This window comes from Melopsittacus undulatus, chromosome 1, assembly GCF_012275295.1.
Source record: "Melopsittacus undulatus isolate bMelUnd1 chromosome 1, bMelUnd1.mat.Z, whole genome shotgun sequence".
NCBI classification, from domain to species: Eukaryota; Metazoa; Chordata; class Aves; order Psittaciformes; family Psittaculidae; genus Melopsittacus; species Melopsittacus undulatus.
In genome coordinates this window covers 24399832-24416313 of record NC_047527.1, presented here as the reverse complement: position 1 = coordinate 24416313, position 16482 = coordinate 24399832, and the positions used below count along the sequence as shown (strand labels likewise).

Genomic DNA, 16482 nt, shown 5'->3' with positions numbered 1-16482 from the left:
GGGACTCAGAAAACAGAGCCCATAACCAGCCCCAGAAAACATGTCTGTCTACTGGTAAAGAAATGCAGTTGATTTCTAAACCCCATATTACTCATCAGAAAATGTCTGTGAGCCCCTCCACTCTTATATACCCTTCAAACCCTTTTCCTTTAACAGACTTCTGGTACCTATTAAAGGAAATAAACATACTGAATAAAAAGTCACTGTAATGTGACAGAGAACTTCTTCCAAAAAGGTTTCCTAGTAATAATTACATTTCTGTGCAGACTTGTGAAGGTACCAGGATTGCTATGTGTGAAAACTGAAAAAGCTACTCCAGGCATGTCCCTCACCTTGGCTCCAGACATTAATTCCCTGCATACTCCTTTCTACTTCCTAACAGTGTTCACTAACAAAGCAGGTTGTAAGTGCAGCTGACAAGCTGAAGGACCTCTTTAACTGTGAAAGCAAATCAAGCTAGAGCCTTGGAAGGTATTTTTATTTCCAAACAAGATCAGTTACCAAACACAGACAACTAAGTCTGGAGCAGATGGTGTAATACACTGTAAAAGCGGCACCACTTAATTATCACAACCCTTAGAGCCTCCTAGTAAGTGATTCAGATGAATCTATGGGCCAAATCTGTCACATTAATCTCACAAAGTACCTTGTGGTAGATCAGTCCCCACATGCTCATGAAGGGGCCCAGCAAATGTCAGAGGAAGCAAGGAGTAGTGAGAAACCAAGTAACAAGGGCATGCACCTATTTCCCCAGGTGTTTGGACTGGACCCGAGCATTCCTGCTGCTTCCAAGACTGTAGTTAAGTGCCTGTTTTCTGGCCATATTTTTTATTACTGTTCTCAAAATAGGAGCAGTGAATTTCCCAACACAGGAACATAGACACAGAGAAGCACTGTAGGCAACACCCAATGTTGTCCCTGCCCAGTATTCAGCCTCCACATTGCAGTCTTGAAGAGAAAGATGATGCCTTTCTGACCTTCTGCTGGGATGGTTAAACATCACAAGGTGCCCAGAAATTATTTTGTCTTCCTACACTTTTGGGCTGTCAGATGAGACTATAGAGAAAGTACTGAGGCACTGGGCAACTGCCCCCAACATCCCTCCCCTGGTAAATCATCAACTCTTCTGGACTGTTTGAACCTGATTAAAAAATCAGGAGAGTCCCAGTGTATTATAAGCTTCCTGCAGCTAAACATATTATATGCCTTGCTGTATGTAACAACAGCAGGGGATGATGGACTAAAAATTAAAATAAATTTACAAGCTAATTTCAAGTAATTAATTCATCCTCTTAGCTTGCTGCAAGATATGTATGTATTATAGCTTCCATTTTAACAATTACCCAAAGTGACTTGACAGGTTTAAGTGAGCTGCCCGGAGCCACATATGGAGCAACTGTCAATCAGTATTAGAGCTCTATAGTGTCCCAGACTTATTCTTTGAAAAGACCTTTCTTTGCACTAGCCCAAATCCAATGTAGCTGGTGAAGTGTAAATTCGAGAAAAAAAAGAGAAGCTGAATCATGAAGCAATGTAAATAATTAATTAATTCTCCAGATACCTTGACTTGGAAACCCAACCAAAACAACCCTGGTAGAAGTGATACTCTGCAAATAGATAAAGAAGTTATTCTCTCAAACACATCTCAAATGCTGATAACATGGATTAACAAGTCCTACATGCAACCTTTGTGGGGACACCTTCATTTTAAAAGCAATGCCCTCTGTGTGACATTTGTGTTTTAACAGAAGTAAACTGTAATCACATTTCAAAAGCAGATAATGTCCTGGTTTTTCGAGGAGTCCATTACTGAAGGGTTAGGATCAGTTCATGGTGTTTCAGTGTGGAAGTGAGGAAAACATGCCTCACACATTTTTAAAAGTCTGACAGTTCTTTGAATGTATTCCTTACAGCCAAGAATAGAAAAAACCTTTGAGACAACCTCTTCCTTTTAAGTTATACTGGAGAAATAGCAGTATGGTAATTGCTGTTTTTCCAGAGAAGATAGACAGTAAATTATTTTGAAATGCCTCATTATACCCCAGGCAAGTCATATTGTGTCTCCCTTTTGCATGACAATGTATTCCTTGCTATTTGAGAACACAATCTTAAAAGCTGCTGAGTGTCCTCAATCTAAATGGCTCCAACAAGATGAGTAAGAATATTAAAGTTATTTAGGTTAAAAGAAAATGAAAGCCACTGTCATTTTGGGCATAGTAACTGTCAGCAAAATCAGGTTTTCCCCTCCCAACACTGTTCATTAAAACTGTAAGAAAACATTCAATTATTTCTAACTACCTCTTCAGGTAAAAATGTTGCCCTATTATATTTTGCCTTGTATCCATTTTGTTTAGAAACTTCCATGTTTCTCATCCTAACCTATATTACATTACAGTTCCTGACAAGTCAGTTAGCTTCAATTTCACACCTTGAAACAAGTGACTAAAAAAAGCAGATGATGCAAAGATGATGCAATCCTCTTACACGTGGATTGTCCTCAATGGAAGAGGAGTAGGTTCAGTCATTTCAAGGGTGTGACAATAATGAGTGGAATTCAAAGAAATAATCATTGTTACAAAATTTTGTACGCCCTACAGAACAGTTTAAAGATAGCTTGAAAACTTCCATTTCATCTGAAATATTCACTATTCCACAAAGCAAGTAAGAATAATGCAAGAAACTAAAAGAGAATCTGGTTGATATAAGAATTGGGTAATCTTTAGAATGAAGTACTATTTGTTTCTTCAAACAACATGTATGGAACTGTTAGATTAAAAAATAACTTTGGAAAATAAATATCTTTATCTTTGTTGCAAGCAACAATGCAGATACTATAATTTCTTCCCTTTTTCCGACTGGCATAATTCAAATACACAGGACCAAGAAAAAAGTAGGGGTACAGCAAATTGCTGAATGTACACAGTCTATTAAACAACTTTCTGTTCCTTTTCTGCTACGAAAGTCCGGGACATGCGGATCAGAAGTCTTAGGAAAAGAAGTACTGGATGGCAAATTATAAAATACAGAGATTGATTCTGAAAGCTTCAGAAGCATTAATGAAGGCATGAGCAAGTTTCCTGTTCACAGCTTCAAGAATGCTGATCCTGAGGGTACACAACCTTCCAACCAAGATATTGAGCCATGCTTAATGCGAAAATGTACATGGCAAGAAAGACATATTGGATAATCAGAGCAAGATGTTGCTCTCCTCCAGAGAAACCCAAGCCTTCAGTCAGTGATGCTACAGCCTCACTCCTTGAACTCCTTTGTCTTTTACTTGGCCAGATGTGCTTTTCTGCCTGATGTGGTCAATAAGGGTCACTGAAGTGCAAAGTCTGTGGTAGAACTTTTAATCTTTGTAATAAAGGACAGAGAGAATTTTGTGTTTCAAAAACAAAGGCAAGACCCTAAAGGTATACCAAGGAGATTAAAAGATTAAACACTTTGTCAGCACACGGGATTCATGCAGGCCCTACAGGAACTTGGCAGTGTCATTACCAGCAGCAACAGCTCCACTACAGGAGGGGACAGGGATCAGCATCATCCCACTTCTTTATTAAAGATTTACACTTGTCTGCATTCTTCTAGAGAGGGAAGATATTTACATATCTAACACTGAGACTCTAGGCTTGGTCACTCATGAGATTTTAAATCATCTGTAGAGAAACCTGATTCTTTACAGGGAGAGTAAAGGGAAAAACCTTCCAAAGTAACCTGAAACAGACAGCCAAAATAAAGAGGAATAATTTTCAGTACAGAAGAAATGTGACTACCATAGAAATGGAGTACATGGCAGCCAAGGAAGATGTTCTGGTACAGAAAGCAGGGAAGATGTGCACTTTGATGGTCAACAGAAAGCTCCTTAAACCAAAGAGGCACAAAGAGGAGTGTGTCACCTTTTACATCTTTTGCCAATGACACCAAGCTGTGTGGTTCTGTTGATACACTAGAGGGAAGGAATGCCATCCAGAGGGACCTGGACACATTTGTGAGGTGGGCTGATGCCAACCTCATGAAGTTTAACCATGACAAGTGCAAGGTCCTACAACTGGGTCGGAGCAATCCCAGGCATAGCTACAGGTTGGGCAGAGAAGAGATTCAGAGCAGCCCTGTGGAGAAGAACTTGGGGGTGTTGGTCAATGAGAAAATGAACATGAGCTGGCTTCAGTGTGTGTTCACAGCCCAGAAAGCCAACCACATCCTGGGCTGTATCAAAAGGAGCGTGACCAGCAGGGCGAAGGAGATGATCCCGCCCCTCTACTCTGGTCTCGGGAGACCTCACTTGGAGTATTGTGTGCAGTTCTGGTGCCCTCAACATAAAAAGGACATGGAACTGTTGGAACAAGTCCAGAGGAGGGCCATGAGGATGATCAGGGGACTGGAGCACCTCCTGTATGAAGACAGGCTGAGAAAGTTGGGGCTGTTCAGCCTGGAGAAGAGAAGGCTGCGTGGAGACCTCAGAGCAGCTTTACAGGGCCCACAGGGATGCTGGAGAGAGACTCTTCGTTAGGGACTGTAGTGATAGGACAAGGGGTAAGGGGTGAAAACTTAAAAAGTTAAACTTAAAAGAGCCTTGGGTGACATGGTTTAGTGTGAGATGTCCCTGCCCATGGCAGGGGGGTTGGAACTAGATGATCTTAAGGTCCTTTCCAACCCTAACTATTCTATGATTCTATGATCTTCAAATGGGAATCCTGAGGAAAGGTAAGACAGATATATGCTACACAGGCAGGTGAGTTTAGGTATGATCTGGTTACTGATGGCTAAATGCCCATATAGGCAATAACCTGAACGAGAAATTAAGTATTACAAATAAATATTAATTGTGTAGTACTAGTTTTGGACTCTGGCTAAAAGAAAATAAAACGGAGGATAAAAAAATCACAAGTCCTATATTCTAAGCCAAACGTGACCTAAACCCCTTTTGGAAATAAATCTTACCTGATCAACTGTAAAGACTTTGATCCTTTCACTTCCCAACCATTTCTGAAACTCTTTTTTCCAGTTTTTTACCAGACTCCCAGGGGTGACAATTAGCACTCGTTTTAGTACAGGTTTGCATCCATAGACCCCTTGACGCAGAAGAGTCCAGGCAAGTGCAATGCATTGCAATGTTTTTCCTAGGCCCATTTCATCAGCAAGAATAGCTCCAAATCTTCCACTAACTCTGTAAGGTATAATTGAGTGGTGGTAACATTTTAAAAGACATAGCTATACTTATTTACAGCTGGTTTAAGAAATTGCTTCTTGTGATTGTCTTCTGGAGTATAAAGAACCTATTTATACTTAATATGCCTTACTGTAGGTCTTAATTTAGTTATACTGGAAAACCTTAGAGTGAAACTCCTCACTTTCTAGATCAATGTATTAGTACTCCACAACCAAATAGCCTAAATCTGCTTTTAGAATTAAGATTATTATCTAAGATTTTTCAAACTTTTTTATAACTTCAGGAATTTATGACTTGAGAAAACATTAAACAGTACTTTATTTTTTTCAACAGGTTGGTATAACAGCTTTTTTATTCTAAATACCTGTATTATAAATTATATTCATAATTATGAACTATATGAATTATAAATCCCAGAAAGCAGCGCTCTTTAACATGGGTTAGACTGTATCCATATTTACAAGACTTGGTATTTGCAGTAGACCTGACAGATCTTCTGGTACACTAGTTTCTCACCACATCTGGGAAAGCTATAGTAAACAGGATATTACATACAAGTCAGAAAAAACTTGTGCAACCTTTGCTGGGGGGAAATTAGCAAAATTAATGAATTAATTAAACAAATGCTCAAATCTTTCCATTCAAATTGTCTAATTTTGAACACAGGCATGAAAATATTACAGGTATTGAAAGTCAAAAGGATAATTACTGTCTTACCTCATTCCCATTACACATTCATACAGGAATATAATTCCTTCTTTCTGATGTGGTCGGAGATTATTTGCAATGTAAGGATCTACAACTACATCCACGATGGGTAAACCAGCATTATTGAACATCCACTGATGACTTGCATTTGGTCTTGGCATAACTAGAGCATCTTGAAGTTCAAAACATATGCAAGTATTGCACAAAAATGTTATTTTTAGTCTGTTAGCAAAGGACATTATTTCTCTAACTTAGCTACAGAATAAAGTCAATGACCTAATGACTGTTACAAATACCATTTAATAAACTGACCGTTCCCAGGCAGAAAATGTATTTACCAACAAAGCATTTAGATAAGACTTCTAAACAAAAAATCCTTCAGTTAGTTTGTATTTTTCTCAAAGGTAAAGGTGACCAACTGAAAAATCTGGGGGGATTTTTATGATTATGTGAAACTGCCTACCTAATAAATGTTGCATGATTACTTTGAATGCACAGAGTCAAATGAGAAGTTCTAAAAGGCTTCTGAATTGAAAGTTTAAGAAAAAACATGCAACAATGACCTACATAAATTCTAGACACTATATTTCAAGAGGATATTCTTGCAGCTGCCCCGAAAGACTTCTCTGCCTGAGAAACAGAGGCAAAAAGAAAACAATTTGTTTAGAAAAAATAGGGAAGGACTGAGAGTAAGCTGACAAAGGCTATCACAGTGCATGCATAAATGAAGATGACAGGTTTGAAGACATACAGAGGCAAAGAGAGCATGAAGTACTGGGCTACAACTGAATAACAGTTTTGCTTGCCATAATTTGTTTACAAACTAACATCATCGTTTTGCTAGACAGTGTCAATCCTGGGTTGCTTATACTGGTGCCATACTTCTCCACTGAAAAGTTGTATTGCCAGAGGACAGAATGAGAAAGAAATTTATAACTGCTGGTCTTTTTATGTTACAGAGTAGATCTATGTTGATAATTTACTCATGGGAATAAGTTGGTTGAAGGGCTGTATCATTCAGAGGATTTGGTTTTCTACTGACAAAGGGCTGACTTCTGATGGATTACATCGAATCGCATGTATGTGTAGATATATATATATAAAAGCCAGTAGTGACAGAAAGATAACTTTCCTAACATATTTTGCAGCTAGGTCAGAGACGGGGAAGAAACAAGGCTTGGATGAGCAATAGACCAAAAGCTTAGAAATCATATTTCAAAGATGTGGCTTTACATCTTTGTAATTGTGCTCTGTTTTGCTGAGCACAGGGATAAATGGATTTGTAATGTTGAAGAAGCTGCATTTTATTCAACTATAGTCATAGACCTTAACATAAAAACTTCTGACAGTTCAAATACCAAGGTCGTGGTCTTGTAAAATATCTCCATGGCTTCTGAAAGAGGTTACACAAGAAGCTGTTAAATAAACTATGTGCTTCTCCTGCGTAAGCAACTCAAACTGAGAGTCTAACCTACTGATATGTTGAGGGCTCTCAATCTCACAGGAAGTACACAAATTCCCCAGAAGTCAAGACACAGGAAACAGCTAGAACAAAATGTAGCTCTTTAACAGAGAAAGAGCAAAGAAGCTAATTTGAGTGTTGAATGTATCAGCTTTTTGCCAGGTTTCAGGTTAGAAAGCTGATGCAGTATCATCTTTGCACAGCAGGAAGGATCATTCTTCGATACAAAATAATCAGGTTGAATGCAGACCAGAAGCTGTTGTTAATAAAGCTGCTCTACAAAAGGGCCAATGGTATCATTCATTACCACTTGCTTAAGATTTCACTGTTTATTTACATAGTAGTCAGTTAGCAGCTTTGAAAAGTCCCAGTACCCAGGCCTTGTATCCAGATACAAGGTAAGAAGTAGGATGGAGGTATAAATTTAACAATGTAGAACATACCGGTATTCTTTTTAAATATGCATTGTTCAGCTTTGTAACATTTCTTTAAAATCATTTTTACCTTACACCTGACAGGTAAAGCCACCAGCGGAATATAGCTCCTAAATGGTTTGTTACTGATATACAAGAGTATTTCTTGTTTACATAAGCAACACCACTTCCTGCAGCTATCAAATGTTTACAGGATCCCTCTTCTACAACTACTTAACCAGCCTTTTCTACACAAGTTGTGAAATCTCGTGGCTCTTCAGCACATGGTACATCAGTATTACTAACCAAAATGTTTCAGGTTGAGATTGGGCAGTGTAGTTACGCTCTCTGGCTGTGAAGGGTCAGGCACTGTCAGGAGTTATTTGAATCTGTCTTAACTTCTATAATAAGTTTTAGAGAGAGTTATGGTGGTTCAGCCTGGAGGAGAAGGCTCCAGGGAGACCTTACAGCAACCTTCCAGTGTCTAAAGGGGACCTACAAGAAAGCTGGAGAAGGACTTCTTACAAGGGCATGTAGGGATAGGACAAGGGGAAATGGCCTTAAACTGAGAGGATATATTTAGATTTATTAGATTAGATATTAAGAAGAAATTCTTCACTGAGAGTGGTGAGACACTGGCACAGGTTTCCCAGAGAAGCTGTGGATGCCTCATCCCTGGAAGTGTTCAAGGCCAGGCTGTATGGGGTTTTGAGCAACCTGGCCTAGTGGAGGTGTCCCTGTCCATGGCAGGGGGTTGGAACTGGATGATCTCTAAAGTCCCTTTCAACCCAAACCAGTTTGGGATTCTATGATTATTGATTCTCCACTGTAATTACTTTGTTTCCATATTATGTCAGTGCTTCACTGACCCCAGTAGGAAGCTGGAACTCATCCAGAACTTATAGTATGTGTCAGACTATTTCTCAGATCAATAAACTAATTTTTCTTGGCAAAACTCTCAGAAACTAACTTGCATCTACAGCCATCTGTAACAACTATGAGAAGCTTTATGCAATGCAGAGTATTTAACTTGTTAGAAACACACATGATAAAATCCTAACATGGTATTGATAGAAATACTAGTACTTCATGTCAGAAATACCTCAGTAGTTCATTGGGGAACGTGAAAATTTTGGTTGAGAGCCAGAGGATGCTTAAAGAAACCTAAAAACCTGAATCTTACTTGGAGCATTTGGACTGTGGCGAGGTCTGCAGCTTTGAGAATCTTTGAGCGTATTTTCTTTTGTATTGGGTTGACAGATACTTTTGAATGGTTTACTGAATGGTTTCATGCTAGTTTGAAATAAAGCAGTTGGAACTACATCATGAGTTCCTATTCCAGTATGAAAACATCTGCCGCTGCTGAAATCATCTGCTGAAATAGCACCCATCACTTCAATTTCTTTTCCTCCAACCATCAGTGTTTGACCTTCATCAAGACTGTCTAGGTCTTTAGATTTATATCCAGTACCTAAAAGAATACAAAAATATATCAATCAGGACAACACAGACATTACTACTTCCATAGCACCAGTACTCATGTGCAGGAAGCAAAACAAAAACTATGAACAGGTATTCGATTCTTTAGCATTTGAATAATTACACATACAAACTCAGAAAGTCTTTCCCTCCTTAACAGAAGGAAATCTCCATTTGAGTAGATAGCAGAATATTTCAGTAAATATTCAATCATCGTTATCCACAATAATTCTATTGAATGTCAAATACCTATTGAAAGGAATTTATAAAAAACAGCCTCATACCATACAATCTGACAGCTCACCTTAGTTTTAAACTTGCTCAAAACTAATGACCATTCTAGGTCCCTTTTGTTCTTTTCATGTCCTAGCAAGAACACCACTAGCCCCTCTTGCTATTGACCTACACAGAATATTCTACGTTTAAAATAATTCTGACTTAGCTTTTTATAATTAGGTATTCATATGCATCTGAAATCTTTATGTCTACACATACTCTGAAGCATATATGCTCTGATTATTGCCAGGATTTATCAATCAGCTCAACAGAGTGTTCATTTGAAAACCTACCAGGGAGGTGACGGATTTTAATATGTCCCCTGAGGGACTCCATCAGGTGGGCATTCTCAGAGCAATGAAAAAGGAGGTATTTTTCTTCCCCGTCTCTAAATGTATTCAAAAAGCACACAGCAAACCTTATTTGGTTCTTGAAAGAAAAACACTTGCTCTCAGGAAAGAGTTAAAGATGCCTGAACACAAAGGAATGCACATGCCTTCCTAACCAAAGTGCCTGGAGAGGGTATTTATGACCTCTCCTTTGCATTTTTGTTTTCTGATATTACCTCCATATCGCTTTAGGCTGCACATACTGAATACAGGTATATCCCTGTGCAGGGTCTTTCAGATTCTGGTCTGAAGAGTCTAATTCTAAGATAGAATGGGCTTTAAGAGTAGATGGTAAGTTAAGAAAGTTGAAAAGCAAACCTACAAACTCAAATGTGTTTATGCAGCCACCAGAAATAACTGTTTCTATAATATACAGCAAATTACAAGGGAGTACTTCCTAAATTCTTTGTAATACATTATTAGGGAATTAGGACATTTACAGGAGAGAAAAACAAGATGTTCTGCTGCCTCAGAAACAAGCTAGAGCCTGTGCTTGCTTCAGGCTCCCATGTCCCTCCTTAGATCCAGCCCTGGTATGCCTAAGGGGAAAAAAAACAAACTAAAAATCTTCCTTTGCCCTTTCCTTCCCATTTAAAAATTATAATCCCAGACACTCATTCACATTCACTGTAAACTTCCTGGTATTTAATACAATTTTGGAGGTAAGTACCACTACCAGACTTTCCTTCTCACTCAATGGTCTTGTAGAACAATTGCAGAAATTGAAAACTTACACTGCTTAAAATGGTCAATTTACAATTTTCTTAGAATCAATGAGTATTGAAAGCAGCTCTGAATGAGCAAGTTAGCCCCAATGACATTGGTATCATTGTGCTCTTCGAATACAATCAAACACAGCAAAAGACTTTTACTAGTGAAAATCAGAATATTTATTTTTCTATTGTGTTTTGTGCTAATTCAAGAAGACAGGACTTGAAAAAAACACAGGAACAACAGGGTGGTGGCTGATGCATTCCAGGCATTACTCTCTTTCTCTCTGCCTTTTTCAAAAACAAGCAAGTCTGTACATATATTGATTTGCTATAAATAAATTCAAATTAAGTTCTAAGTCACAGACTCATTTGGAAATCAAAACTGCCTGGTCCTAATAAGGCCCACAATGTCATGATTGTAATAAAGAGCAAAGAAGCCATTTCAGCCCTAAAATTAATCAAAGTATGTTTTGCAGCAACATTGTTCAATCCTACTCCCTTACAAAATATCTTTGGCTAAGTTAGCAAAGTTAATCCTTGCTCTGCTTTCAGTAAAAAAATCACTGCTTCAAGTTGACTCCAGCCTATAGTTTGCAAGTCTTATTTTTAACTCTGATATCAACCCAAACTGTGTCTTACAGCAGCAGCTGCTGCTAAAACTACAAGACTAAAAATGGCTGCACAGTTGACTTCAGCTGGGACAGAAAATGTTGCTGTGTGCTTGTCTTTCCGACAAAGATAATATTTTTAGCTGTTTGACTGGCTGAAAAGTACCGATCCAACCTCTGACATTTCCAGTTCCCATACTACTGACTGACTGGAATATCTACGATGAACATATCTGTATATTTTCCCCCTAATTTTAACAACTTCTCTGATGCATTATGTGAGCAACCAAAATGAACTACTTAGCCCTCATTTGGCATCCCCACTGAATTAGTACAGCCGTTCATTTCCAGATTCTCTCCTTGGAGTAGCATTTGGTGTTTCTGTGAATAATGTTATTCAGCCTGCCACAGCCTCCCCCAAGCATCTGCCTTGTATGTAAGAAATACAGTTTTCTTCCCATCTCACCCCCAAAAAAACCCTTACTGTTTTTATATCCTCTGGTCGACAGTGGTATGGAGAACTCTTAAATTATCTAGAAAGCTGTGTCTCTGTTATTCAAAGCACAGTAATTTTAAGCCAGTTGTTCACTTACACAAGTATGCAAATCTACAGTACCTCTTCCAATGTCTTTGCCTTCCATATCTTTCAGTATTACTGACTTTCCTTTTATAATAAGAACAGCATCGCCTTCCCACTTCTTGTGCTTTTTCTTTGATGCCTTACACCACACAACACTGAAATATTTCACAAGGCACTCAGGTTCTTCCTGAGCTGCTTCTTCCTTTGCTGTCCTCGCTGTTGGCACATACAGTGCATCTAAAAGGGAAATAAAATAACAAAGAATACCTCAGGTTCTCTTGACAAAGCATACAGTCATTTGCATTTCAAACAAATCAAGGACAATCTATGCATTTCATCTTGTATAAACAACCTGGTATATTTCCCAACCTGGTATATTTCCTGTCCTGGGCCACTTGTGGTAGGTTTGGACTGAGACAGAACAGCACATAAGGACTCATCCTGAAACACGAGTCATTAAATTGTTTTGGAAAGTATGCACTTCCAGGAAAAGCATGTTACTTGGTACATTAGTAAGCGAGCTCCTGATCTGACATATATACAAGACAATGAGAGTGGAGAAAGAATAAAAGGAAAGGCTGGAAAAAAACACAAAAGGGCAACGACCACAGCAGAAAATGAAAATGGTGTCCTGGTGAAACAGTACTGGGCAATGTTCTGGAAGCAAGCACACGAACACAGAACTCAGGAAAGGGAGCAAAGGAGATCAGTAACCAGATCTGGAGCTGAAGCCATTAGTACTAAGTGGCAGAACAGCCATAACTGTAATAATGCAAAAGATTATTTTAACTCCTTTCCTGATAGCCTTTAAAAATAAGTAATTGAGCAAAACTTGACACAATCTTTTGAGTTTGCAGCAATTCAAATGTTATTGCTAGCTTAGATTGATCTAGATTTGTCAGCACTTACCTAATTATAAGTGCCATAAATGTAAATATTAATAGGAAATATTACTGATAATAAGGTTAAGAAATCACAACAGAACAGACAGCAGTTGATTAAAGCATTGATTAAAAATAACCACATACTTTTGAGAGTTAGAAATCTGACATAAGTAATGGTAGGTAAGTGCCCAGCATTACCTAAAGGAATATCTGCAGCATTCCTTTACAGCACATGCACAGCTTCAAAGGGAGAATAGCACTAATTTTCATCAAAATACCCTTGCATGCTGGTTAAAGGCTTAAATCAGCTTGCTCCTTTGATTCCATCTGGGATTCGACACTATACAAATCTGTTACAAAAGTGCTGCTGCTGCAGAATAACCTTTCCAAAATTTCCAAGTGCTTGTATTTAAAGTGTCAAGAACAAACTTTTGTTCACAATAATGGTCCAATAAAGAGGCAACTTTATCACTTCTACATCAAGTCTACATATTCTTAAAACTGCAAAACCCTCATAACTGACATGCCTAAAACAAGTGCAGTTTTGCAGACTAGAACTTACTAAAAAGGTATTATCTAAATGAAAAATGCTGCATTTATTGAACAGAGTTTTCTTCCCAAAGCTCTTTGAAAGTTTTCTGGTCTGTATAGAACTCTATGCTAACACACCACCTAACACAGATAAGATTTTCCATAGTTGGGTGCTTCTTCAGGGCATTAGCCATCATTAGTGTTACACGCAACAGATGCCCCCATCTCTAAGGAGTAACAGAGCAGCTACTGCTGCACTGGCACACTGCAGAAGGATAAGGAAACAGAACAGAGCAGCTCTCTCAGAAATGTAGGGGATTCTTTGTAGATGAAACCTGGGAAATGAGCCAGAGAACAAGAATAAATCCTTGCAGTTTTGCAAAAAGGTACAAGGGCTCTCTTGGATCTTCAGTAATCACAATCACAAGTGATAAGATTTATAGGAGCAAAGAGAATGGGAGAGAAAATCTAAACACTGCTAAAAAATACAAAAGATTAATCTGATTCTATATTGAGTTTCTAATTGCAAACAAGATAAATACAGAGTGTTTTCTCTTTGCTTTTCAAATGGATTCTCTTCATTTAGGCCAGCAATTTCTTTCCTCCTGTTAAGATTATAACTGTTACTGCAAGAACTGGAGATTTCATTGCAGCACTTTCTTCTCTTCTGAAGGATGGCCATCCATAAATAAATGACCATCTCCTGATCTCTTCCACTGACCTCCCACATGAGTTTGGTGACCCCTGAGATCTGTTTTATGGTCATTGCTCCTTTACTCAGCTAGTCCTGTGCGGTGTTACAGAATCACCAGTAGATTAACTTTCAGGTCAGTAACAATTTTTCCAACTCTTCATATCCCTGCTTCATTTGAAATGATAAAAGAAACAGAGCTGAAAACTGTTAGCATTTTGTAATCATGACTTTTGCAAAAAAGGATTTACAAAGCAACCTGCCCCCAGTGAGAAACAAGCTGGGCACCAGTGCTCCACATAATACTAAAAAATATCTGCAATGCTCAGATGTCTTCCTTCAATTTGCATTCTGAATTACCATGATTTCTGTTTATAAAAATATCCAAGAATGATTCGTTTCTCTGCTAAAGTATTATTCTTGTAGCTATAATGACAGCATAGTCTCACATAAAAGTGCTATTTTTTTTAATTAAATATTTTTATGTAAAAATAATTACCTCCTCTCAACATTATTTTCCATAGAATTTCTTTTAATAGAAAACCTAAACCTGTTCACCAACAGTGCTGATTAGGTACTTGCATCAACCTTCTTTTTATCTTACCAGTTTTGTCTGTATTCAGCATCACACTTGTGTCATTTCAAAGATTTATTTCAGTGCAATAGCAGAATATCCAAACTTGATAACTACAGTTTCAGGAACTTTTCTGGAATTTAAATTAAACATGGGGACTAAGTTCAGTGTTTGATACAGAGGGACAGAGAGCAATGGTTTCAACAGTAAACCCCCCTTGCTGCTCACTGACCGCAGAGAGTATATTAAATAGAGCTGGGTTTGCCTGAAAGATAAACTGTGATTGTAAATTCTGAGCTCTGCTGTTAATCAGTTGGGACTGAAAATAATAAGTAACAGAAACTACAAGTACACCACATATGAGAAAGATCAGGAAATCATGCCTACTCATTTCTCTCCCAAACAGCAAACTGCCCAGCCTGAGAGTGCAGTTTTCTTAACCATGAAGGAACTCCAGCAAGTGGCATGTGGCCAGAAGGAAGGGCTTGGGAAATTTAAAGACATGGATAAAAAGGGTTTGAAAAGCTTCCACAAATAAAAAAGCTTTCTCTCTGTGGTTGAGAAAGCAAAGATTTAAGTTTCAAGATATAAACCATGGCCTAGCTGGTATGAGGAAAAGTTTCAGCAGACTCAGGAAGGTGATGATTTACAGAAAGTGGGACAGGATCCAGGAGAGGGAACAGGAGGGGGGGAGAGGGTTCCAAAGGCAAACTAGTTTAACCAGTTTCTGATGAGCAGGATTTAGAGAAAATGCATCGATTAAGTGCATTAGGTTACTCCCAGTGCACTGAAAAAGCAGCTGCTTTATGAAAAACTACAAAAGGTAACTCACACGTGCATTTTTAGTAGATTATACACTCCAGCTTGCAGCACTGTAAGTACGTGTTACAGCAAGGAGGGCAGCACACTCCAGTGAGCAGGGCACTAGACACTGAAGCTTGAGGTATGGTTTAATGGATGGCTTAACCCCATCTGACTGCAGGCTCTGCCAAAGCCCACGAACTCACCCTTCCTTCCTCCTGCTCCTCTGCTTCTCATCTATCAGCTGTAGGTAAGCCAGCTCAAGGATTCCCACCAGCAACTACAGTCAATACAAGAAGGGATATGGGCAGTTTGGAACAAGGAGACCGGAAGGTTGCGCCCTTTTTGTGACAGCTACTGTTAGACTGAGGCGATTCTGAAACCCGGGGACCTGCTGAGCTACCAAGCACCTGCATACCTGAACTTCCATGCTGTAAACATATATGGAACAATGAGGAGTTTTCCCTTAACTGCTCTGAATCTTCTAAATAAAAAGCACTGTCACAATACAAAACCTACAAATTAAAGAAGATAACTTTGATTCAAGTTGCACTCTATAGTGCTAAGGAATAATTTAAAAAGAGAGGGAGGCTGAGCAACAAATGTAGACTTAGGTAAGAGATTTGGGCTCTGAATTAATCACAGACACAACTTGATGGAGTGCTCTTCTGCAGCCTCTGAAGCTGCCCTGTATGGGTGCCATTGATCCATCATCATCTCTGTCTTCTGGGCAGAGGAAGTTTTTAATCAAATTAATTCATAACATTTAGAGAACAGATGTTTACATAGTAGTTAAATGTCTTGTTCCAAATGAAAGATCTGTATGTTAAACACTCCTAAGATATCCCAGGAATATTTGAAGAAGTATGAGACAGAGATAGCATCATTCTTCATTTGCAAAGCAATTTCAGTCTAATGATAATATTAAACTAACATATAAATGTATATTAGTGTGCCTCGAAGATGGTAAAATATGTAATAACTCTTCTCACAGCACTTCTGTGAGACTTTTATGAGGAGTGCAACCAGCAAGAGTTGATCTGACTTACCATAAAACCATAGGAATCAGTGACAGCTGGGATTACATCTGAGTAGCTGGCTCACAACCCAGTGCTTTGTACTTCTCTTTCAAACACAAAATGTGTATGTATTCATCTCACACATATGAGCATCATATCGCCTAAAGATTGATATTTCAAGCAG

General features: G+C 38.5%; 1 protein-coding gene across 2 annotated transcripts in view; it reads right to left on the bottom strand.

The window, feature by feature from the left end:
* Positions 1 to 16482, bottom strand: part of RAD54B (RAD54 homolog B) — a 67800-nt gene that overhangs the window by 16305 nt on the left and 35013 nt on the right. For both annotated transcript variants that reach the window (XM_031050518.2, XM_031050520.2), the window contains exons 4-7: positions 11835 to 12035; positions 8937 to 9224; positions 5888 to 6050; positions 4942 to 5167 (exon numbers count right to left, since the gene is read on the bottom strand). In XM_031050518.2, the coding sequence (XP_030906378.1) occupies positions 4942 to 5167; positions 5888 to 6050; positions 8937 to 9224; positions 11835 to 12035 (878 nt within the window). The remainder of the gene's footprint in view (positions 1 to 4941; positions 5168 to 5887; positions 6051 to 8936; positions 9225 to 11834; positions 12036 to 16482) is intronic.